The sequence below is a fragment of the Gossypium arboreum genome, chromosome 9 (assembly GCF_025698485.1).
Source record: "Gossypium arboreum isolate Shixiya-1 chromosome 9, ASM2569848v2, whole genome shotgun sequence".
Taxonomy (NCBI): domain Eukaryota; kingdom Viridiplantae; phylum Streptophyta; class Magnoliopsida; order Malvales; family Malvaceae; genus Gossypium; species Gossypium arboreum.
In genome coordinates this window covers 65,396,934-65,421,720 of record NC_069078.1, presented here as the reverse complement: position 1 = coordinate 65,421,720, position 24,787 = coordinate 65,396,934, and the positions used below count along the sequence as shown (strand labels likewise).

The 24,787-nt window shown below is 32.3% G+C and overlaps 2 protein-coding genes and 1 pseudogene across 5 annotated transcripts; 1 reads left to right on the top strand and 2 right to left on the bottom strand.

Moving 5' to 3' along the window:
• Positions 1 to 8,885: 8,885 nt before the first annotated feature.
• Positions 8,886 to 11,173, bottom strand: LOC108455483 (protein STRICTOSIDINE SYNTHASE-LIKE 10-like; annotated as a pseudogene).
• A 281-nt stretch (positions 11,174 to 11,454) lies between these two features.
• LOC108457498 (UDP-N-acetylglucosamine transferase subunit ALG14-like) lies at positions 11,455 to 19,337 on the bottom strand. Of its 4 annotated transcripts, XR_008271135.1 has the most exons (7): positions 18,908 to 19,337; positions 18,684 to 18,823; positions 17,468 to 17,611; positions 17,301 to 17,360; positions 14,633 to 17,152; positions 14,023 to 14,438; positions 11,455 to 11,920 (listed from the first exon to the last, which is right to left on the bottom strand). XR_008271135.1 is itself a non-coding variant. In XM_017756601.2 (6 exons), exons 1-5 carry the CDS (start codon positions 19,089 to 19,091, stop codon positions 16,976 to 16,978), a joined length of 705 nt encoding a protein of 234 aa, XP_017612090.1. In that variant the 5' UTR covers positions 19,092 to 19,337; the 3' UTR covers positions 13,965 to 15,152; positions 16,953 to 16,975. The 4 variants fall into 4 exon arrangements, 2 of the variants coding, with proteins under 2 accessions (XP_017612091.1, XP_017612090.1); XR_008271134.1 differs by having other exon boundaries at positions 14,023 to 17,152; XM_017756601.2 differs by lacking the exon at positions 11,455 to 11,920 and having other exon boundaries at positions 13,965 to 15,152; positions 16,953 to 17,152.
• Positions 13,956 to 15,194, top strand: LOC108457497 (probable purine permease 10; the record flags this gene model as incomplete). Its single annotated transcript, XM_017756600.2, has 1 exon — positions 13,956 to 15,194. A coding segment is annotated over one exon (1,152 nt), but the record flags the coding sequence as incomplete, so codon positions are not given.
• Positions 19,338 to 24,787: the final 5,450 nt, after the last annotated feature.

Here is a 24,787-nt window from a genome sequence, read left to right as displayed (position 1 = left end):
AATTGAAAATAGATGTTAGTTAAGTTATAACACTTGCTTAATAATGAAAGGAACATGAGCTTAATGCTTAAGTAGCATTCGGCTTTGGAGTAAGTTAAATTAGTGAGGAAATGAATTCCAAGATAGTAAATTATGTGTTAAGAGAGGGATTTAGGTGGTATATATATATTCGTGATTATGTTGAATCTAAGAGACTATGTTAACTAATTGAGGGTTTCGGCCATAGTATTATAGTGAATATTAATTTGAACAAGGGTTTTGATTATAATAAATTGGTGTGAATGTTTTGAGTGAGGTTTACACTATTAAGTTGAGTGAGAAATGATTTCTCAAATGTCTAAAATGATATTCGGCTTAGGCTTGTAAGCATGACTAGTCGGTGTTGAATGTTTTAGAATGATGAAATAGAGATTATGCTTAAGTGAAATTATAGATATGTGATGATTGATTGGTGATATGCATGTTTAAATAACATGCATGCAAAGAATGTGTGAAAGGATGAATTGGAAATAAATTTGCTTGGGACAGCAGCAGTAACGTGATTTTTGGAAAATCACCATAAATTGTGGGAGTTGAGTTAGAAGCTGAATAAATTATGTAATTAAATATTAATGAGTCTATTTTCTTATAAAAGAAACTGTGAAAGAAAAAGAATTTTCGATAATGAAATATTTGAAGTGATGTAGGACAAGGTCAAAATGACTTCTAGATCCCCTATTCTGTTTTTATAAAATCATGATAAATTGTACAAAAATGGTTATATGATCAAGTTTATATGCTTAGACTCCTTAATGAGTCTAGTTTCAAATGAAATAAATGAGGACATATTTTGAATTCTGTACAATGAGGAATTTGATTCATAGTGAAGAGTGGTCAGATTAGTCAAACAGTGAAACGAAGGAAATTTTAAGAAAAACCTGGTATTGATTGGCCAAAGAAAAAATTCTGAAAGTTTTATAGATAAAAGATATATGAGTCTATTTTCAGGGAAAATTAACTAAAAGTGATTTGGAGTTTCGTAGCTCCAGTTATAAATGATTTAGTGACTATTGCTCAGGAAGACAGCTTACAGTGAAATTATGATTATGTGGTAAACATTGACAAAAATTTGTTAATGAGTTGCTTATTGATTTCTTATAAACTTATTATGATCTGTATGTGTGAAAGTTGTATATATATATATTATATTCTGAAAGTAATGCTTGAATAGTCGAATAATGACTAGTTTAAAATTGTTGAATTTAAGCTCAAGAGCAAAGAGGGTCGAAGTTGGATAGGGGAAAAGAGAAAGTAATTGAGTAGCCTTTCCGCCACCGTTCAAGTATATCCGAGGTAAGTTCTGAGTAGTCACCTTTAGTATATAAGTGATGATGCCTTGATATGTGTATATTAGATGAATTGTGACCTTTTTGGTTCTACTTGAATTAAGTTATGTGATAAATAATTTATGCATATGACTTATAGTCGAATAGTTACTATGGGTTAAGCTTGAATGGTAAAATGGATATGTGATATTTATGTATGACTTTTGAACCGAAATGTAAATGATGGTGTGCATATAGAGCTTATATCCGAATGTAGCAAATGACTACTAATGTGATAAGTTGAATGAGATGTGTTAATATATGATTAAATATGCATGATATTTGACGTATATCCGGGCTTAAAGGTCAGCAGGCTATGTGCTGGAATTATATCCGGACTTAAGGTCCGCAGCCTATGTTCTAGAATTATATTCGGACTTAAGGTCCGCAGGCTACGTGCTAGAAATATGTCCGGGCTAAAGTCCCGCGGGCTTCGAGCTGGTATTATACCGGGTTTAAATTCCTGCAGGCTTGTGCTGGTAATTGGTTTCAAGTTCTAAGACCTGATAGGTTTAATGCCAATAAATTAAGTAAGATTACGATATTGAATGTCCGCAGTAAACCATCGTTGAGTAAGTGCTATACATTTAAGATGTTCAGGTACGTATTACTTACACATCGGTGAATTGATTTTGAAGTGAATAATTAGCATCAAAGAAGAATATATATAAATGTGATTGATGGTTATATTACCAATGTGAGAATGATTTATTTGGTCATGGTATATTTGTATACGAATTATATGTTAAAATTAATTTATGTACTCATGTACATTCAGTCTGATTTTGTGAATTATTAGCATTAAAGAATGATACTTAAGTGTGAATGATTGTTATATCCACGAGTAAAACAATGACCTATTCAGTCAGATATTGTTAATATATGAGATTATTTGATTTAAATGCATCGTATGAATTTTAAGTAAAAGAAAATATGTACTGAGAATCTATGTTTATGTTTATGTGTATTCGGCCATAAAGCAATTTGAATTGAGAATAAGTCTGTTTAAATGAATGTTTAAATGACTGTTGATTTTGGCCACCGACTCGGGGATCGTCAGCAGTTTATCACACTATCGATCTTTTTGGGTACAGTTATATTTTGGACTCGATATGGCATGTATAGGTTAGGCTGATGATAACGATGTTTTGAAATTGTAAAAACTTTGGCCGTACGAAAATGGCGTATAACTTAAATATCAGTATGTATTTCAGCTCGATCTCTGTTTATGTTTATTGACAGAGTGAATGAGATAATTAAATGTTTAGTTCGGTAATACCTTTTAACCTTAATCCGGCGAATCGGATTCGGGTTAGGTGTGTTACATCATTGAACTGTTCTCCAAGCAATCTGATACTGTTCACTACAGCCATAATTTTTTTTGAGTATTGCTTTACTGTTTCTTCCTCCTTCATCTTCAAGTTTTCAAAATCCCTTCTCAAATTCAGCAACTGTTGCTGCCTTGTTCTTTTAGTCCCTTGGAACTTCTCCTTCAGCTTATCCCAAGCATGCTTTGGTGACTCACAAGCCATGATCCTTGTGAAGATCACATCTGACACACTGTTTTGAATGCAAGACATAGTTTTATGCCTTTTGGTTCTTTCATCTGCATGCTGTCTGATCTGAGCCACTGTTGGATTGGCTCTAGGAGGTGCTGGTTTAACATCTGAGTTGACAACCTCCCATAGGTCAAATGCCTGTAGGTAGGTCTTCATTTTTACTACCCAAATGTGGTAGCCTTCTTCATTGAAGACAGGTTGTGCAGCTGGTAAAAAGCTTGAGGAAAACATGGTTTTAAAGATTGAAATGTGACAGGTCCACTAAGAATTTAGCTTTAGATACCAATTGTTGGGTTTTTGAAAAAGATGAATGAAGGTTAACAGAAACCTGAGCAACAATGCTGTATGTTTTCTGGAGAAAATAAACAGAATCAGGCTTGAAGAGACAAAATGAAAACAAAAAAATAGAGATTTTTTTTAGGATGAAATTCAATGATTTCATTAACCTACTTGAAATAAAGACATTGAGCCATTACATATACCAGTTCATGAGCTGGTAAAAAATGTTACTAACATCACCTAATCATCACCTACTACCACTAAATACATTAAAACTTGAAAAATGAAACTTGTACACTTTAATAAAATTGATTTATCAGCTCAAACACTACCTAATCACATTAAATACATCACCAACTAAGTTAAAAAAAAAACTAGATTACATTACATCAACTGAACTAAAAAAAACTTGCTATTACATCAAGCATACGTGCTGTAGCATGTTTGTATGCACTTCATTCGAAAATATTACAGCAGTTTAATCTTCAACTTCATCCACATGACTTGAGCTGCATGGTCTACTCCTTAGCTAATCCATGGGCTGCATGAAGGCCAACTTCAACACTTCTAGTATGTTTTTTGGGATCATATTCTCGTATGATATAAGTCAAACACAAATACCAAATATAAATAAATGGACCAACATAGAAAAAACACACATGAATATCAGAGAAGCAAACTACAAAATGGATTTTAGAGTTGGCTTTCCTCTTCTGTTGTTATTTACAGAAAGATAGCAACCAAGCCAACTCTTTTGTTTAATCTCTATGCTCTAACACTATCTTTTAGGTTTCAACAATCTTTACCTCTAAAAGCAATGTTGTAAGAATCAGGCCAGTATTTTATTTAACTTTCCAATTTTTATTGGCTAACAATGATTCTCCCTATTCGATCATATGACACCGGTCAAACTACTATTTTCCTTTTCAATCGGCCAATCAACTTTGTTTCTAGCAGCACTGTTAAGAAGTATAGCTTTTGAGGGTTGGATTTTTTGCCTATGCTAAAAAATTGTTCGATATTTGAGAAGATCAACAATTTATTAGGCTTAGAGAAAGGCTTAAACAAAAAATAACATCTGATTAAAAAATTGATTGAATTTTGAACAGAACTCCTTTTCTTTTGCCAATTTGATTCATTTTACAATTAATACTAGGCTTAAATATTAAATTAAACCTCAAATTATACCACTTTACCACTTCTCTCAATTAGTATATAAAAGTGTTTTTGGGTAATTATTCGATCTTAATGGTGAATTTTATACTCCTAATCATTTAAATTCATGTTTTTATGCTTAATAGAGAATTTGGGAGCAAAATGAGCGAAAATAAAAAAATCGGAGCAAGCTACAGGAGCCACACGGGCTGACCCATTCCACACGGCAGTGTGACGCACACGGGATACCATACGGCCATGTGGTAGGCCATGTGAATTTCCTGAATTTGTACCCTAAACTGCGGGAAATAGTATTTTTCAGGTTTTTCGGGCATTCTAAGATGTATATATGACAAGAATAAGAAGATGGGAGTGAGGCGTCATAGAACATTCAAGAAAACAACTTGGTAAACACCATTGAAGCCAATTTTCGGGAAGATTGATGACTCCCAGTTGATTTCTCAAGAGGTTATAATGAGTTTCTTCATTTCTTTCGGATATACTGTCTTTGCGATATTTTTATTTTCAAGCATGAACTAATTTTCTAAATACCAAGGGGAGATGAATCCTATGATGAATATGAATTCTGTCTTTTGATTTTTATTTTACGCAATAAATATTTAGATCTTATTCTCAGTTATGTGCCCTTAATTCTTACTTTGATATTTCCAAATTATTAATCCATGTTTGATGTGCTTAAATCAGAGTAGGAATAAACCTTGTTTAAGAGTAGATCTTGCGTAATTGAGTGAAGTTGCATGCAATCCAAGAAATAGGAAGACGTAAAGCTACCGGATTAGAGTCAAGTCTAATAGGGGAATCTATAGATTGAGTTAATGTGATAATAGGGGTTTTAATCAGAAAGAAGTTTCAGTTAATCAACCTAGATCAGTTGCTCTTATTCTCGAAAGTGATATTAGCATAATTGAAGGATTTCTACGGGTCGAGTTACTAAGTAAAGAAATTGCGTAATTTAGATTAAAAATTACAGATGAAATATAGGTGAAATCTTTCCTTGGTTGTCAAATTTTTAGTTAGTTTATGACGCATCAAACAATAAATAATTTTACGGTGGAGGCAATAGCATGCATGCATGCATGCATGCATACATCAGCAAGCAAGGTTTGAGATTTTTTTTCCCCTACAAAACAAAGCCCATGCATACATACATCAGCAAGCAAGGTTTGAGATTTTTTTTCCCCTACAAAACAAAGCCCCAAACAGCCTAGCCAAAACCATGGATTGGAATGTAGTTTTAATTGTTAACTACAAAAACATATGTAATTGTTAATTTTAATCTAAGCCATAAGATCGACCCAATTTTGAGAAGGTTTAAACTAAAATATTAGCCCCAAAAAATAAATTTAGGAAATAGAAAACAAGTCTGTTTACAACATGAACCAATCTTAAGATCTATTATTCAAGGCTCGAGCCTGACTTGTTATATTATGGGTAAGTTCCTGTGCCCATCCTAAATTTGAAATTTAATCTCTTTACTTTTATTTATAAGAATTTAGTCCGTTTACTTTTTATATTTTAAAATTCAGATTCAATTGTTCATACTGTTAAAATTGTTTATAAGAGTATAGGGAGCTATAAAAGAGAATTGGGAAATTTGTAGGCCTAAGGAAGATAAATAAATTTGGTATGTAATTTGACGCATAATTAGGAGTAGGGTGGATTTCCATTGCCATACGAACTGAAATTAATCATTGTTAATTGTCGAAATCCACTTCAAAATTCAAATGTATGAATAACCAGAAATTTAAAAAAATAGCATATAAAATCCAATACAAAAACTCTAATTAATTTAGTATATGAAGTTAAATCCAACCTTTAACTAAATTGAAATCTAAAATAAATACCTAAATTGCATATTTTTAAAATCCAAAAAAATTTAAATAGTATTGATAATTATAAGAATAGCAAAAAAAAAAGATAAAAACTTAGTATATAAAATCCAATATAACTCTAATTAATTTATTATATGAAGTTAAATTAGATTATGAAACTTTAGTTTTCTTAACACGTGAATGTTCATGCTATATTGTCTTGAATCATGGAAGTACTATTGAGCTTTATCGCTCAGCATATGATTATTTTATTCTATGTGTAGGTATTAGCAGGTCTTAAAGACTCGAGGAGTAATTTAACTTCCGATCCACAACTCTAGACTCAGCAGTGTTTGTATAGTTCCATCTTGTTTTGTTATATGTCATATACCTAATGATTGATTTGATTTTGTAACCTAATGGTCATTCTGAAATCCTAAGTTGGTAATGTTAATTTGAGTCTAATGTACTACATACATGTGATTGGTATAACTAGTAGAAATGGTTAAAATGTGCAAATAATAATATATGTTGAACTGGATTTTAAGTTTGAATAGTCAAATTGACAATTTGGATAGTAATGATCTATCAATGGTAGTATATGAAGTGGTTGAAGCATGTCTTATGCTTAAATGGTTTAAATATGCAATTGGTTATTGTGTTAGGCTGATATGAAATGGTACCAAATGGATACTATCAAAGCAGTAGGTGATGTCGTGACTTTAGGCTCCTGAAGTCACGACTCATTGTTTGTTCAAGGTCACGATGTGATACCCTCAACATTGCAACACCAACCCGACAATTTTGAAAATATTACATTTAAGTCCTCAACATCGCAACACCAACCCGATAATTTTGAAAATATTACATTTAAGTCCTCAACTAACCTTGGTTTATAGAAGGAGCTTTCATAAGCTTGTTTAAAACCAAGATTTGATTATATAACATACTGCAAGTATATAATGAGCTTAATAGCATGTATTAATGGTTGTGAATTGAATTGAAAATGGAATTGTAGTTGCTTCAGCAACGGATGTGGCATCCCGTAGCTCGGGCTCGGGGATCGGGTCAAGTATAGAATGTTACATCTTTTCTTATTTTTGGGATGTTGAATTCATTCAAGATTTCATTTTTTATCATTTACTTCGCTTTCATCAAAAAATCTTACTAGAGTAATATTATTATTCTAAAAAATTATAATCAAATTAATTTTACTGATGTTGTGGGAAGAGCGTCGCCTTTGATTGTAAAAGCGAAGGGCCATACGTCGATGTGTCTGATGGCAGAATACTTAAATGGCATAAACCGATTTTTGGTTGGAAAGAATTTGTTATTCCTTCATTAACAAGGTATCAATCACTTATCGTCTTTTTTTATTATTATCAAATTGTTGACATAATAATTCAATAATTGACCGATTTTTTATTGGATTAGGTATAACAAGTTAAGTCGAATTCAATAATCGATGGATTTTTGGGGATCTTTTTTGTTGGATCAAGGATAGGTATGCGATGGGTAAACAAATTCCATGCTTGAACTGATATGTAGAAGGCCTTTAGATTTGCAATTTGACAGGGCAACATGCAATCTATATATTTCTGATGAATATTTTGGTCTGCTAATGTTTGGAACCAAAGGTGACGTAGCACATGTTGTTCTCAATTCATTCGAAGGAATCCCATTTAGATTTACAAGACATTGATATTAACATGGGAGTTATTTATTTTAAAGATAACAACATTATTTTCTAAAGAAGGTAGTTCGATTGTTTTTATTTAATTTTCGATTGCTCTTCAATATATTTATTTTAGATTTCAATTTAGGTAAGGGTTGTGTCAAAATTCATATAATAAATTAATATAAGTTTTTAAAAAAAAATTATTTTGGTTATTCGTATATCACTATATATCAAGGCCACTATGGCTATTGCAACAAGAATTAATTTTACAGTGGAGGCAATAGCATGCATGCATACATACATCAGCAAACAAAGTCTGAGATTTTTTTTTTCCTATGAAGCAAAGCCCCAGGTAGCCGAAACCATGGATTGGAATGTAATTTTAATTGTTAATTTTAATCTAAGCCATAAGGTTTACCCGATTGTTTGGACTAAAATATTAGGCTCAAAAAAACTACAGGGAAAATGAAACAAGTCTATTTAATACATGAACTAATCTTAAGATCTATTATTCAAGGCTTGAGCCTAACTTGTTATATTATGGGGAAATTCCTATATCCATCCTAAATTTGAAATTTAATTATTTATAAGAATTTAGTCCGTTTACTTTTTATATTTTAAAATTTAGATTCAATTATAATATCGTTTTTTAGTTACATTACTACCAGGTAAATTTCTTTACATTTCAAAATGTCATACCCACAAATTTAACAATGTTAACAATCAGACTTGAATTTTGAAATATGAAAAGTAAAGGAACTAAATTCATAAAAATAAAAATATAAGACCTGAATTCCAAATATGTTAAGAGTATAGGGAGCTATAAGAGAAAATTGGGAAATTTGTAGGCCTAAGGAACATAAATAAATTTGGTATGTAATTTGACGCAGAAGTAGGAGTAGGGTGGATTTCCATTGCCATACGAACTGAAATTAATCATTGTTAATTGTCGAAATTCACTTCAAAATTCAAATGGTAAGAATAACAAAAAAAAAAAAAGCATATAAAATCCAATACAAAGTATATCAAGTAACTAAATTGAAATCTAAAATAAATACCTAAATTGCATATTTTTTAAACCCCAAAAAAAATTAAAATAGATAACTAAATAACTGAAATTTTAAAATTTTAAAACTCCGACGTAAGATTTTACGACGGAACCGATATATAATGTCCGATTCACCTCGTTCACTTCACTAATAGAATTAAATATAGTTCCTCCATTCCCGTCCAATTCTTGTAAAATAGAACCTTCTCCATCGTATTTGACTCCTATAGGATCCGGCCCATCATTACTAGTTTCTCCCAGCCTTCCCGTGTTCAGAGCCACCCAGAATTCCCCTTTTTCATTCATCTTACTATTATCGGGAACTCTAGGTAACTCGGCAAACACTTTTGGCTCGTTATTGTTTAGTCCACCTTCATCTCCAAGGTTGAATTTCAATATTCTCTTTCGTATAGTTTCTGCCACTAGCAGAAAAGAACGATTTTGGCTCAAAGCCACCCCATTCGGAAACATTAAACCTTTGTACATTACAGATGCCCTTTTTGCACGCGGATCATATCTAAGCAACCTTCCAGTTCGGTCAGTTGATGATCTCGATAAAAGGTCCGCATACCTACACACACATGCAAGTATTCATGAGTTTTAAATAACAAACAATACTTGTATCAAGAGCAACAGTAAATAAAAGAAAAGAAAAGAAAAGAAATACCTCCTTTGAAAAATAATGCTGCTGTCTGTAAAATAAACAACACCCGTGTTGTTATCGATGTCTAACCCATTTGTAAATCTAAATGGGATTCCCTCGGATCAATTGGCAAGAACTTATGCTACGCCCCCTTTGGGCCCAACCATTAGCAAACCAAAGTATGCGTCTGCAATATAAAGATCGCATGTTGCATCGTTAAATTTTAAACCTAAAGCCCTTCCGCATATAGGTTCAAGCATGGGATTTGTCGACCCGTCACATAACCTCCTTTCCCTGACCCAACAAAGAAAAAAAACCTATCAATTAGTTCGCTACTATGTCAACAAAACGATAAAGAAGAAGAAGAAGAAGAAGATGAAGAATTAATACCTAGTTAATGAAGGAATAGTAAATTCTTTCCAACCAAAATTCTGTTCATGCTTAAGTATGATACACCAACGTATGGCCCTTCGCCTTTACAATCGAAAGCAATGCTCTCGGGTCCCACAACATCAGTAAGATTAAATTGATTATAACTTTTTGGAATAACAATATGACTCTGATAAGATTGTTTGATAAAAGCGAAGCAAAAGATAGAAAACAAAAACTTGAATGAATTCATCATCATTGAATTAAGCAAAGAATTAAAATATATAACGGTTAAAGAAACAGTAATTGAAGAATGAAGTTGAGATATATATTTATAGAGCAAGTAATTTACATAAATCAGAATTTCTATTAAATTAAATTAGTGGAAGGTATAGTTAACGTTGGTTTAAATGTAATTCTTTATTATTATTATTATTATTATTATTATTATTATTATTATTATTATTAAATATGATAAGTTCTAATTTTTTTATTTAAACCTAAATCGTGTTGTTTTATAAGTTTACGTGTACAAATTTAAGTCATGTTTATATAAAATTGTATGTTTTGTTTTATGATAGAAATAAGTAATTCTAGTTTAATCATAAGTTTGTACTTAAGTAAATTAAGTCATGTTCTATTTTAGTTGTATTTGAATTAATAAAAAATTATAATTTATTGAATTAGTTAATCCATCGATTTTTATTTATTATCAGCGATTTTCTTTTCAATTATAAATCATGTCAATTGTTATTTCAGTTTTTGATTCAGTCAACCAAAACAAAAGTTCAAACAAAAGTTCATTTGAGGTCAAATTCTACTATTAAGCCTGAACTAATAACACAATTTAACCTTTATTCTATCAATGTTCATATAGATTTTTTTTTAATTATAATTAAACTGAGTCGGAAAATCCGGCAATAGCGAAGGGTCGACGACCAAGGCACGTCGAAGCCGCCTAACCAGGTAAAAGGACATCCAAATCGTCACTTTGGAACATCGGAAAAATTCTGTTATCCAACAATAGAGCAAAGAAGGAATGAAGCCGGTAACTTGGGCTTTTGGCCATTAGGACAAGATCCATTTTAATGTGGATAATTTCCAAGGTAGGACCAAGCAAAGATACATTGTTATTGTCATAAAACCCAAATACACGGCGGAGACACTTAAGACTGGACGCATAGCATCCCAGGAGAAGCTGCGCTCTAAGGCCTGCGGAAGCCGCAAGAGCAAAGAAAAAGGCCATCTCCTTTGTTTACTGATGGAGATCTAGTGTAAATGAGATAGTTCAAGTTTAGCACCAAAAAGAAAGCATCATCATCATTTTACAAAATGGTCAAAATCCAAGGCACCAAATTGCGTGATCATGAGTGATGCATTTGATAAGCCATGTGAATTTCCTGTTATTGAAGATGCAGATATTGCAATTTATATATAAACTAAACTATTTATTGCAAACTGATAAGCCCCCATCAAACTCAAACCATGCACATGTTTCATACCTGCACAAACTCAATGTACCCACCATTCTCAAATTTGTAAAAACAGATTCATGACAGATGATAATATGGTTATGTTTTATGTTGCTTCCTCCTTTGAAATATTCATACGACACACATTCGGACATGAGTGAAGAAATAGAACCCTTCAAATAAATTGAAAATTATATATGTAATGAATTATTGAACATGTACTCAATCACAAACAATAAAGACGACAAGACAAAGAAAGAAAGAAACAAGATGCGGTCGTCATCGTCCTCGTGCTTCATATGGATGGAAGTGGATACCCTTCTTTTTCTTCTGTTGGATACTTAAATTGCCATTCACAATTAGCTGCTATACTTTACATACATACATCCCTTCCTATTTTGTTAAAATATCTCCTCTTTTCTCTCCTTCTCTAACTGGGGGCTCATTTTTCGAACCTCTTCATGTTTTGAATATGGGAAAAACTCAAGAAGTTCAACTCCACATCATTGGTAAGTAGGCTCCTATGTTCACTCAAATTCATATATCAAATACAGGTACGTATCTTATATAAATAATCTTTTTAAAAGTTTTTCTAGTATGTTTTTTGGGATCATATTCTCGTATGATATAAGTCGAACACAAATACCAAATATAAATAAAGGGACCAACATAGAAAAAGCACACATGAATATCAGAGAAGCAAATTAACTACAAAATGGATTTTAGAGTTGGCTTTCTTCTTCTGTTGTTATTTACAGAAAGATAGCAACCAAGCCAACTCTCTTGTTTAATCTCTATGCTCTAACACTATCTTTTAGGTTTCAACAATCTCTACCTCTAGAAGCAATGTTGTAAGAATCAGGCTGGTATTTTATTTAGCTTTTCAATTTTTACTGGCTCACAATGATTCTCCCTATTCGATCATATGACACCGGTCAAACTACTATTTTCCGTTATCAATCGGCCTATCAAATTTGTTTCTAACAGCACTACAGCTTTTTGAGGGTCGGATTTTTTTGCCTATGCTCAAAAATTGTCCGATATTTGAGAAGATTAACAATTTATTAGGCTTAGAGAAAGGCTTAAACAAAAAATAAGATCCGATTGAAAAATGGATTGAATTTTGAACATAACATTTTTTTTTTTTTTGCCTATTTGATTCATTTTACAATTAATAGTAGACTTAAATATAAAAGTAAACCTCAAATTATACCATTTTACCACTTTTCTCAATTAGTAACCTAAAAGTTCTTTATTATCAAAAGTGGTACCAAAACTATGAATTTCGTTATAGTAAAAAAATGAACGTCTCATTTTACCCAAAACATTATACCAGCCAATAAGAACATGACATGTGGCACGTTATTTGACTTCGTACGTGGGATAGAATGAAACAAAATTGATGGTTTAAGTACCACTTTTTACTAAAAAAAGCCTTAAGTACCTAAGTGGAAAAAATGATATGGTTTAGGGACCAATTTTGTAGTTAAACCTTAATATTATAGAGTTTAGAAGGAATTGATCATTTTTACGGCCTTTTGTTTCTTCATTTTTTCCTTTTATGGGTGTAGAGAGATGCCAAGAAATAATGCAACATGATTAATTAAAATTATTATCTGATTATCACTTTGCTTTTTACAATTTAATTTTACTTTTTAAGAGTTATGATGTTTTATTTTAAAAGTGTTATCAAAATAATTTTCTTACTCATTACAATGATGAAGTTATATGTTTAATTTGCATATCTAGGCTTTTGTTTCTAACAAATCTGACAATTGATATTATTTTTCTTATAATATTAGCATTTAAAGTGGTAATGTTTATATAATTCTTTCCAATATATTAATAGTTTGTTTTATATAGATATTGGCAAATTCATGTGTTATATAAGTTTTAATATATTACATGTTAGCATGTGATTTTACATTCTTAATTTTTATTTCATTAAATGATATATTTTTACTTCATTCAAATTGCTAAAATGATCAAAATTTATAAATTATTTTGATAATTAAAATATTATAGAATGAAAATTTTTCAAACAATAGAATAAAAATAATGAAAGCCAAACCATTTTAGTGATATTTTTTAAGCTACTACTTGAATGAAAATGCCCAAATGCAATGCATCTATTTTATAGTATATAATTAAAATACCCATCAAAATTTTAATTCAACATTGAATAATTTTAAATTACGTTGAATGTATAATTGAACATATATACCAAGCAAAATTGAACCCTGAGTAAAATGTTTTAATATTTAAATTTTAATAATATTAAAATTTTATCCTGATATCGATTTAGGAAAACAATAAGCAATAAAAATAATTTTCATCAGTTCAAAAGATTATTTACATTTATGTTTTTATACATATTATAGATTTGTTTTATTGTCATGTCGTATTATGCTTTTATTATTTTTTCATGTTATATTCATGCATTTAGGTTTGCAATGTCGGAATGAATGTTAGATATTAATACTTCAAGAAAAATGATGAGTCGAAACAACATAGAGAAAAAGTAGACATTTTAGGTTTGCAAAATATAACAGATAAAGAAACTCATTTGACAATTATTCTAATGTTTTTCTAACAGTTCAAGAAGTAAAGGAAGAAAACTCACCTCAATATCAGAATAGCAAGAAACTGGCAAGCCATGAGCCAAGGAACTATAAGTGGTGGATCAGCATCATCATGTATGCATTCTTTGTAATCTTCGGTCAGTCGGCATCAACACTCTTGGGGCGCCTATACTACGACAAAGGCGGGAAGAGCGTATGGGTTGCTACACTCGCACAACTCGCAGGCTTCCCAATTGTCATACCATGTTACTGCTTAGCACCACCAAAAAGTTGCACCAAAAATGAGCAGATACGGCAGCCATCAGCGGTGATACTGGCATTGGTCTATTTCTCTTTCGGTATTTGCCTAGTGGCGTACAGCTTGATGTATTCTATTGGACTCTTACATCTTCCTGTATCGACTTTTTCCCTCATTTGTGCATCCCAATTGGCCTTCAATGCTCTCTTCTCATTCTTCCTACATTCACAAAAGTTCACTCCATTTATAATCAATTCACTAGTTCTACTAACAATATCCTCCTCCCTCCTGATATTTCAAACCAATCCAGCAAGCCATGTTGAAGTCTCTAAAGGAAAATATGCAATCGGATTCATTTGCACCATTGGTGCTTCTGCTGGGTACGGTTTGATGCTTTCTCTAACACAACTCACCTTCAGAAAGCTTCTAAAAGGAGAAACACACGCACAGGTGTTCGAAATGGTTATATATCAGTCACTAGTTGAGGCTTCTGCTGCCATTCTGGGACTTTTCATCAGCGGAGAATGGAAAGGTTTGTCAATAGAAGTAGAAGAGTTCGAACTCGGTAAGTTTTCCTATGCAATGACCCTGATTGAAACAGCTATAGCTTCACAGCTTTTTGTCATCGGCGCAATAGGATTGATTTTCAAAGTTTCTTCGCTCTTCTCCAATGCCATAAGTGTCTTGGGTTTGCCTGTTATTCCAATTCTAGCTGTGATCTTTTTCCATGACAAAATGGATGCAGTGAAGGCAATTGCCATGGTCTTGGCGATATGGGGCTTCGTTTCATATGTTTACCAGTGTTATCTTGACAATAAAAGCTCTAAGAATGAATATCGAAACGGTAGTGAAGTTTCGAAGAGTCCTTTACTCGAAGAGGTTAGTTAACAGATTAAGTGTGGCTTCCACAGTTCTATATGAGATTGTCATTTTCTGCAAAACAAGAAATACAACCCCAAAAGTAATCTTTCTTCATCCTTCTCAATGCAGAGTCATAGATAACCAAACTCTAAAATAGCACTAGCAAACTAAATTCAATTCAGTAATGCCTACATATTCTCTGTTTTGGATATGACTTCATCCGAAATGGCTAGGGATACAGCTTAACTCAAGCACCAAGCTAGACCATGCTAGTTGGTATAGGAGAAGAAAATAATTATCTAATTTGTTTCCACTAGCCCCATTCTCTAACAGTGTGTATAAAAGCAAAAGCAGGAGGGAGTAAAAACAGAGAAAAGAAAGATGCCATAAAACAATGGTGTGTTCAAAAACAACAGGGAAGATTAGACAAATGAATCTAAGAATCAAACCATTACTGATGTGCGAAAAAGAAAGAAAGAAACATGTTTATGTTCGGTTAAATGAACAGCCATTAATGATCAACATGTCAATAGGGTTCATTGAAGCTCATAGTTAATAAGCCAAGTCAAGGCTCATTATCAGGTTTATTTTAAATCTTAGAAACTGGTGCATTCGCCCTGAATATAGGTAATATATCACAAACTAGAGAGAGAATGCTTGAAAATGAGTCAAACTTCAGTGAGTCATACACACTAATTCCTTGCTGGCTGGTTTGTGACATATAAGTAAGAACTCTCAATGTTCAATCCAAGCTTAAAAAATATATATGATTATTCAAGCCAAATCTCCAAGATAGCTCAAGAACCTAAACAAATAATGCAATGTTGCCTGCTCTCATCCTAAAAACGATATAAAGTTAGAGGCAAAAATAGTAGAAAAAGGATAGGAAATTTGGACCAAGCTATGTAGGAATTTAATCATAGTAAGTAATCTACTTTACAAAATCACAGAAACAGAAGTTGATCCAGAACTTTGTTAGGAAACCAGAAACCCTTTCCTAACTTTATCACTTGAACCCTTCAAACACAAAAAGCAAACAGAACACTGAACACAATCTAATAATCTTTACTGCCATCAACAGATTTTGTAAATCTTAAAGCGCATTAACAATACTGGAAATACAATGACTCCCAAGGTACCTAGACGGACCTTTCCTACAAACCATCAGGCCACCCCTGTCTTCACTTATTTTTAAGGATTTATATTTGATGCACTAATATTGTATACAATATCAATGAACTAGATGATGGCACACCATCTAAACTCTTTTGAAACTAAATTCAATTAATTTCATTTCTAATGATGCAGTATCATCTGGTTCATTGATGGTGTAGAATTATATACACTGTTAATACATCAAATAGTAACCCTTTTTTTAAGACAAATATCACACAATAACTGTCATTAACTACTAGGGACAATAATTTAAATACAAATAACACACAAAAAGTCAAAAACCATCCTTAAATGCTAGGGACAATAATGTAAATACAAATACATAATAAATAATAAAATAAGACAGTTAAATTAGGCCTTATTTACATCCAGGTATAGACCCTTAGGAACTGCATGCCTAAAAAACTCATTCCTAAAGACTTCACATTCAGGCTGTGAAATAATATGCTGGAAGTCTCTTAATATATATGGTCTTTGTTAAAAGATCAATTGTAATGTTACTACTGAAATTTTGAGCTGATTGATATAACATCCTATTGCTCTTTTTGCCAAATATCAGAGTCTACATTGAATCATGTTGTAGTAATGAACCCAACTCAACACAGAAATACAAAAATCTTAGTGGAGGGAAAGAAACTTTATAAAGTAGTAGAATATGATAATAAGAAAATAATCTAAGAAGTTAAGTGAGAGTACCCATCAGCAGCTGACTTAATTATCTACATCAGGCAACCTACATAATGAGCCCGAGGGTATTGTCTCTGCAGTTGCGGCCATTGCACAAAGAACTGATCAGCAATCCTTAACTTGTAAAGCAACAAACCACTTAAAGAGAGTCTTTTTACTCTTGCAATGCTCTCAACATAAAAAATGGATGACCATCTAATTCCAACCACCTGCAAGCAAAATTCGAAAGCAAAATGGCTAACCTCCAATTTTCTTAGAAGTAGAAATGTATGCATTAAACTTATCTTCTTTTTCCCTCTGTGGAAAAATCCCAACGGAGAAAGGGAATACAAAATAAAATGGGTTAGGAAGGAAAACCTTGAAAAAGAATGCAATTACACATAGAGGAATACAAGTACCAGGGCCATTGCAAAGAACCTGCAATGAAGAATGTTTTTAGAAAGAAATTTGAGCGCAAACATCTCTTTTAAGCAAATGCAACAAAATTGGAAGAGAAGAAAAACAGAACAGAGGCAGAAAAATACCACTTGAGGCCTGATTTTAATCATCAGCCACAATGCATGAGCTATGGCAACTAAAGTTGTCCAAACAGAAGTTACATATGATTGACCAACTTCCCTGCTTCTATAGATCTGCATAAATTCTGCAGAGAGTCCCTTGGTCTCACTCTGTGATTGAAATAAAGTTAAGAAGGAAACCTCTTTTATGAACAGAAAAAACAGGAACATGATTATGAACCACAGTTCTGTTTCTTAAGAAGCAGAACTGCAGCAATTATCTCCTCATCCATATAAGTGACAAACACAGGTAAGTTCAATTCTTTGGTCAAGATTTTCTTTGTATTTGGAAGGTTATGTCCCTGTATCCTCATCAATATAAGCGACAAACACAGGTGTTGAATGCAGGTGCTTCAACAAAAATGAAGTGTAAGAGTAAAATATATAGAAAAACAGCAAAATAGTAGTACTACTAATATAAGAAATCAGGCAAGATCATTCAAAACGAAGACATAAGAGCAAAAAAGAAGTTCTGAAAAATACTTATGCCAGGCAGAAGTTATTGGATCTAGTTTCTTGGACAGTCTAGGGTCGGCGATTGTCCAATAAATCATACATGAAAGTCTGAAATTAGGCTCTCTGTTGTGAAAGATTTAGAACATTGCTTATCAATGGAAATTAAATTGTGATTTTTCCAAGAAAAGAGGTCAAAAATTAACTACATTCACATACAAGGGGGCAAAAAAGGAAGTAACAAGAAAATCTAAATAATAGATAAATGGTTCAAGATGGCTTTTGAGAACTTGAATTTCAAAAATATCGTAAGTTGTGCGGTAAAAGACATATAAATGTAACATTCATGATTACTTCACCAAGTACATATATTTGCTGGATGTCTATTTAGTTGTGAATGTGAAATTCCTATAGAGGATTATGAAATTGAAATAAATGTTTTTCTATCTTTTACATGTATAATCATATTAAATCTTAACTAATTTATACATAATGCATGCATCTCATTCTCAGAATTCATATAAGCAAATGCAATCCAAATCCAAATTTCCAAATTCATGATTCCAGACATAAGATGACAGATTTCATTGAACTATAATATATAAATAGTAATCATACAAACACAAAATCACATTAAACAAATCGAAATCCAACGAATAAAAGAACAAAAGGCAATGAACAAAATCTTAATAGCAATTTATGAGAGAATGAAGAGAAAAAATGAAGTTACCGAATCAGCCAAAGAATTCTCCACTACACGAGCTTTTTGAAGACTCATATTATCAGTAGCAGCGGCGATATAGAACCTCGGTGTAAACCTTTCCTTTCGCAAAACTAACAAGAGATTAATCATCTCCGCTGTGTGACCTCCTATACCGAGAAATCACACGATCTGAAGATCATAATCAAACATCGTAAAATCAAAAGCAAATAAGAAAAAACAAAAAAGCGCACCTGAACCTAAAACAATCAGAGTGCTGAGAGGCCACTGCGGAGAAACTCTTTTGCCTAGTGGCTTGCCGGTTCGGTAAATGACGTTAAGAACTCGGAGTAGGAAAATGGTGGTAAAAGTGATCAAACAAGTGATCGGAAGATTTGAAGATAAATTTGAAAAGCAAAACCTACTGTTCTTCCCCATTTCTTGATCTTTCTCAATGAAATGGCGTGCTGGATGAACTGTGAACCGAGATTAAGGAATTGGAATATATATAGTGAAATTGAAAATTTTATTCTTAATTATATTATTTCAATTAAGAATAATATTTTGACAGAAAATGAGAAGAGAAAAAAATGCTTATAAAGTTGCATTCAACGATACAAAAGCACCGCCGCCCCTGGGTGGAGACCTGGTCTTTCCGCGATTCCACGGCGTTTTTATTTTTTAATGGTTATTTAAGGTAAAAACACCTCTCCAGTCCTTCTTAATTTTGATATTGGGCAGATTGATCTCTTATAAAAAAAACGTAACAATTTAATCCTCCCGATTTCAAAAGTGAACAAGGACAATTAATCAAGGTCAATTGTACATAAATTCTATTAGTAAAATAATAAATTTAGCCATTTATGTATACATATTTTGTCAATTTGATCTTGATTTTTAAAAAATTTGACAAGTTTAAGCTCAATATTTTTAGAATCGTGACTAAATTGTAAAATAGGAGTAGGATAGCGGAATTGGTTTGTGCTAACATAATTTTCCTTCTTTACATATCTACTAAGTAGCTATTCTTATAGTGATGATGGGTGTGTTATTTATACGTGATGATTTTTAATATAAATAAATAATAATTAAGTATTTATTATTGAAAATGAACATGGATGTTTAATTGGTGATCAACTATAAATGGATTACTTATAAATGAAGAGTTAAATCATATTCATATTATAAAATGGAATAAGTTGTACCATGATAAATTTAGTTGATTATAATATCATTTCTTTGTTAAGACAGTTAAGTAGATATATAAGATATGATTGACACTATGAAACTATAATGAAATGAATGAAGTAATGTTTTTACTTTCATAATTTGTTTTATTTTTCATGAATTTAATTAAGTAATTAAGTCTGTTGATTTGTTAGTGATAAATGATACTATGAGTATGTTTGATTATGCTTTGGTGACCTTCAACACATTTGGTAATTTTGCTAGGTATGTGCATGCACAACTTACTATGAAATTATGATGTTAAACACTATGGCATTATGATGAGTAATATGTGAAATTATGTGTTCTTGTTGATTAAATGTTATAGAATGATATTGAGAAAAATTATATGTGTATGGTTGGTATAAAAGATCGAAACTATGAATATTGCATGTAATGGTACTATGGAATTATGAAATCGTTCTATTAAACAATGCTAGATATAGTCAGAGTATAGTTAGCATGTCATAGGATTTGTATATGTTGGTGGGAGCATTCTGTCACTTCGGTGCAATACATTCTAGCACCTTGGTATGATTCATTTTGTGGAGTGTTAGGGGGATCAGTGCATTTATACTTGATCAAAGTTTCGGTGTTTATTATGGAGTGTTAGAGGATTAATCTGCATACCCATACTTGTGTCTACATCTAATTAATAAAGGCTAAAGTTAAATTATGATACGACATTCTGATTTGATAATGAAATGTTATTCTTATTCTAATAAATAAATATCATCTTGATTCTGAATATGATATGCCATTTTGATTTGATAATAAAATGTCACTTTAATTCTAATAATCAAATGTCATTCCGGTTCTGATAATGAAATGTTATTCTGATTATAAAATATGATAATGGTCATACTGAGATGAATGTGGAATGATCTTGACATTGTGATTGATTAAATGAAATGATATCATGAAATTGTTGATAAATTGATATAAAGCATTAGTAGCATGCTTGTTGTTTTCATGATCTTATGTTTAAACTCTAAATTATGTTAGTACTTAGTGTACAATTTTGTTTACTTCCGTGCACGAGTTATATTTAAATTCTTGAAGTGTTTGTGAGTTCTATAACATCTAAGTCTTCAACACTCCCAAATCAATAATCTTTGTAATGTGTTAATTTTGATTAGTTATAATCGACATATACCTAAGATGTCAAGTAGTATTTTGGCGTCTTTATGGCATTTTGGATTGTAAATGTTATTATGGCGCTTGTGTTAGTAATGATAATTATGATGTTTGGTTGAAATGATTAGAAGTATATGTTCATCTTACTTAGTTATATACTAGTTTAAGTAATTGATAATGCATTGAATGCTATGAATTTTGAGATGATTGATTTTGCTGTTATAGATCAATTTGAAGTACATTTGGTGTGCATCGTATGGATATGAATTAGGTGCATCATAGGCCTTATGTTCATGCTTGACTTGTTGTATATATTAATATTTTACCATTTGATCTTGAGACAAAAAGGCCATTGTCTCGAGACATCAAGAACAAATTGGTTATTTAAAGTGATTATGATCAATTGTCTCAGGACATAGTGAGCATGTCTTGAGACATATTTGCTAGGTCTCAAGACTAACAAAAATCAATCCTAAAATATTTTTGCCCTATTTTAGGTCTTCCTTTGTCTGGAGACACATCAACATTGATGCTAGAGATCTAAAACAAGGGAGTTGTGTAACCCCCCAAAACCGGCCCAGAAGTTTTGGCCGAATTTCGGAGGTCACATTGATCACCAAAGTGATCGTAGAAAAATTTTAGTTTAACAAACTGAAAAACATTGCAGCGTAAAATTCTCAATTACAAAATCTTGATATTTCAAAAGAAAATACAGTCTCAAAGACACTTATCTGTGTACAACACAAAACTCCGTACCATATTTTTCAAAATAGTACTTACAATTCAAAGTGTTTAATTATAAACTCAGAAATTATTAAAATACTATTAAAGTCTGTTTTTAACCGTGATTGTCCGAGACGTCCGCATACCGAGTCTAGCATCAGAATTCAGAAATGTACCTGCAAGAGGAAACACTAAGGGGTGAGCTACAAAGATATGCAGAAACAGAAAGCAAGCTCAGAACCAACGTCCCAAAAATACGCAACAGTCAGAGCACACACACAGAATACTCAATAGATAAACCCGTCAACAGGTTGATACAATAATACTTATCATCACAATCCAAAATGTCACTATGCTAACACCTCAATACGCATAGAATCAGTCATAAATGTTAAGACAAACAAACAGATTACAGACAAGGAGCTCACATTCAGATGCATATGAATGCAGTCAAGTATTAAAAACCCACCCATCCAGCCAAAACACCTCTCCGTCCCCCGATCATACCCCAAAAGAGTTGTTTAAGCTCATCTAACCAAACACACCACATAGGACCTCGAAAGGCCCATTCAACCCTACACACTATGTATGTGAACTAAGCCACTCAGATAATAATACACAGCAAGGCTGGCGTATATGCAATACAGTGCATTGCGGTAAACTGCTGCACAGATATGTTGCAGTTTAAACTGCTAGATCAGATAATAGTACGCAACAAAACTGACATACATGCGGTATAGTGCGGTAAACTGCTGTACCTATAAGTTACAGTTAAACTACCAGATCAGATAATAGTATGCAGCAAAGCTGACGTACAAGTGGTACAATGCGGTAAACCACTGTACCGATAAGTTGCAGTTAAACTGCCAGATCAAATTAGAATCAGTATTCCCAGATCAAATTAGAATCAGTCTTCCTTCTCTTTACAACTAACCCAAAAATTACTTTATGCAATTGCATGTATGTTTACAACCTCACAGAAACAATGAACACATTGACAGACAATCAGATAGAAACAGGCATGCACACACCCAGCTAACCGGGTTCAGAATCAAATATCTTGCACAACAGTCACAAATAACACATAAGCCGAAGCTCAGATCAAAGTCTTAACTACCCTCATTAAAGCCTAGTCAAGGGTCGGAATACACAAACACATTTTTATATAAAAAACATAAACAGAACTAAAATTGGTGGCTTAAGGCCATATGACCGTGTGCTCTGGCCGTGTAGGGGGTCAACACACTCGTGGAAGGAGGCTCACGGTCGTGTGGCTAAGGCACATGCCCATGTAAGCCAGGGACATGGCTGTGTGAATAGGTCGTGTAACTCTATGTCCATTTGTGCTAAAATAGAGTACAGGGCAAACACGGTCATGTGTCCAAAACACACGCCTATGTGGGATCCCTAAATCCCCAAATTAGCCACACAATCATGTGACACCAACTCACTAAAACCTTAATTCCAAAACACACACGCTCGTATGCCCAAGGGACAAGGCTGTGTAAAAATCAACTAATTTCCCCAAATTAGCCCAGAAACCCTAAATCCCAATTGCATACGGTCATGTAAATCGCCCGTGTAGCCACCATATGGTTATGAAACCATACAAAAATTGACTAAAAGTCTCGTTTTTCGATCACTAAAACGACCCCTAATCAAAGTATTTCAGAACTCATCCATAACCCACCCACTTTCAGATAATTGCAAATAACACAAACCTCAAATGCTCAATTATCCGGATACACCCAAAGAGATCGACTAGTTTTCACAGCAAACCCGTACCAAATTACACTGAATTGAATTTAAAAAAAATCATAAAATAAAATGATAAGTTTCGACTCCCACACCTGATTCGGAATCAAGACGCTTACAAACCAATCGGCACACGTTGACAACCTCGATACGAACCCGACGCTTTTCAAAACTAAAAACAAAATCGTTCTCTTCTTTTTCTTTTCAAAAGAAAGCCAAAAAGAAAAGAGAGAGAGAGAGAGAGAGAGAGAGAGAGAGAGAGAGAGAGAGAAAGAAAGAAAGAAAAAAGAGAAGAGAAAAAAACTATGGAAAACGTGCCAAAAGAAAAGAAAAGAAAAAAATATAATATAAACATTAAGAAAAATAAATAATTATTTTTTAAAACAAATCTAATAGGTACGAAATAAAAATATCTCTCCAAAACACACACACGAGGAATCGAACCCATAACCCAAAGGTACACTATCCCAAATGCACGACCTACTCACTGACCCTTACTTAAAATATCAAACTTCTAACCCCAAAAATTGGGATGTTACAAGTTGAGTCCCAAGACATAAACATGTAGTGTCGAGACATCTGTTCATCGAAGTAAAAAAAAATGAAATTAGAGAGCATGTCTTGAGACACACTGTTGAATAGGATAAATTGAGTTCAAATTCATATCCTAGCTCCATAGTTGATCCCATTTAATTTTAAAATACATTATGTGAGATCCTTTAGTATTGCATAAACATGTTTGAGTGTATGTATGGAATTATATATGTTTGAATGTCAATATTCTTGTTGTATTGTTTTGAAAAAGTTTGAATTGTTTTGGCAACGTAATGTGATATCAAACATTCAAATCCAAAAATCAAATCAAATGTAGGGTGTCACAGGACGAGTACCCATAGTTCATCTAATATTGTATTTTTGCATAATAAAACTCAAATCTAAATACTTAATCCTATAATCTTAATCTTTGCCAACACTGCCTCGTTAACTTAACTAACATGTTAATAAGTGTTGTAAATACATTAAATGGATGTCTATAACCCTTTAAACATATTAAAGTAATGAGATAAAACTCTTTACTTTATTTATAATCGAGATGATTAAATAGAGTAATTAAGAAAACTTAATTCATATTTATTGATTAAATGTAATACATTTATTAATTGAATGTAAAGGAGCTTATAAATAGCACTTTGTAAATGAAAATTAAACAATAAAATTCTCCTGTATTTTTCATCCACTTTTACATATTATTATTGTTTTATTAACTTTTCTATAACACGTTATCGATCGAG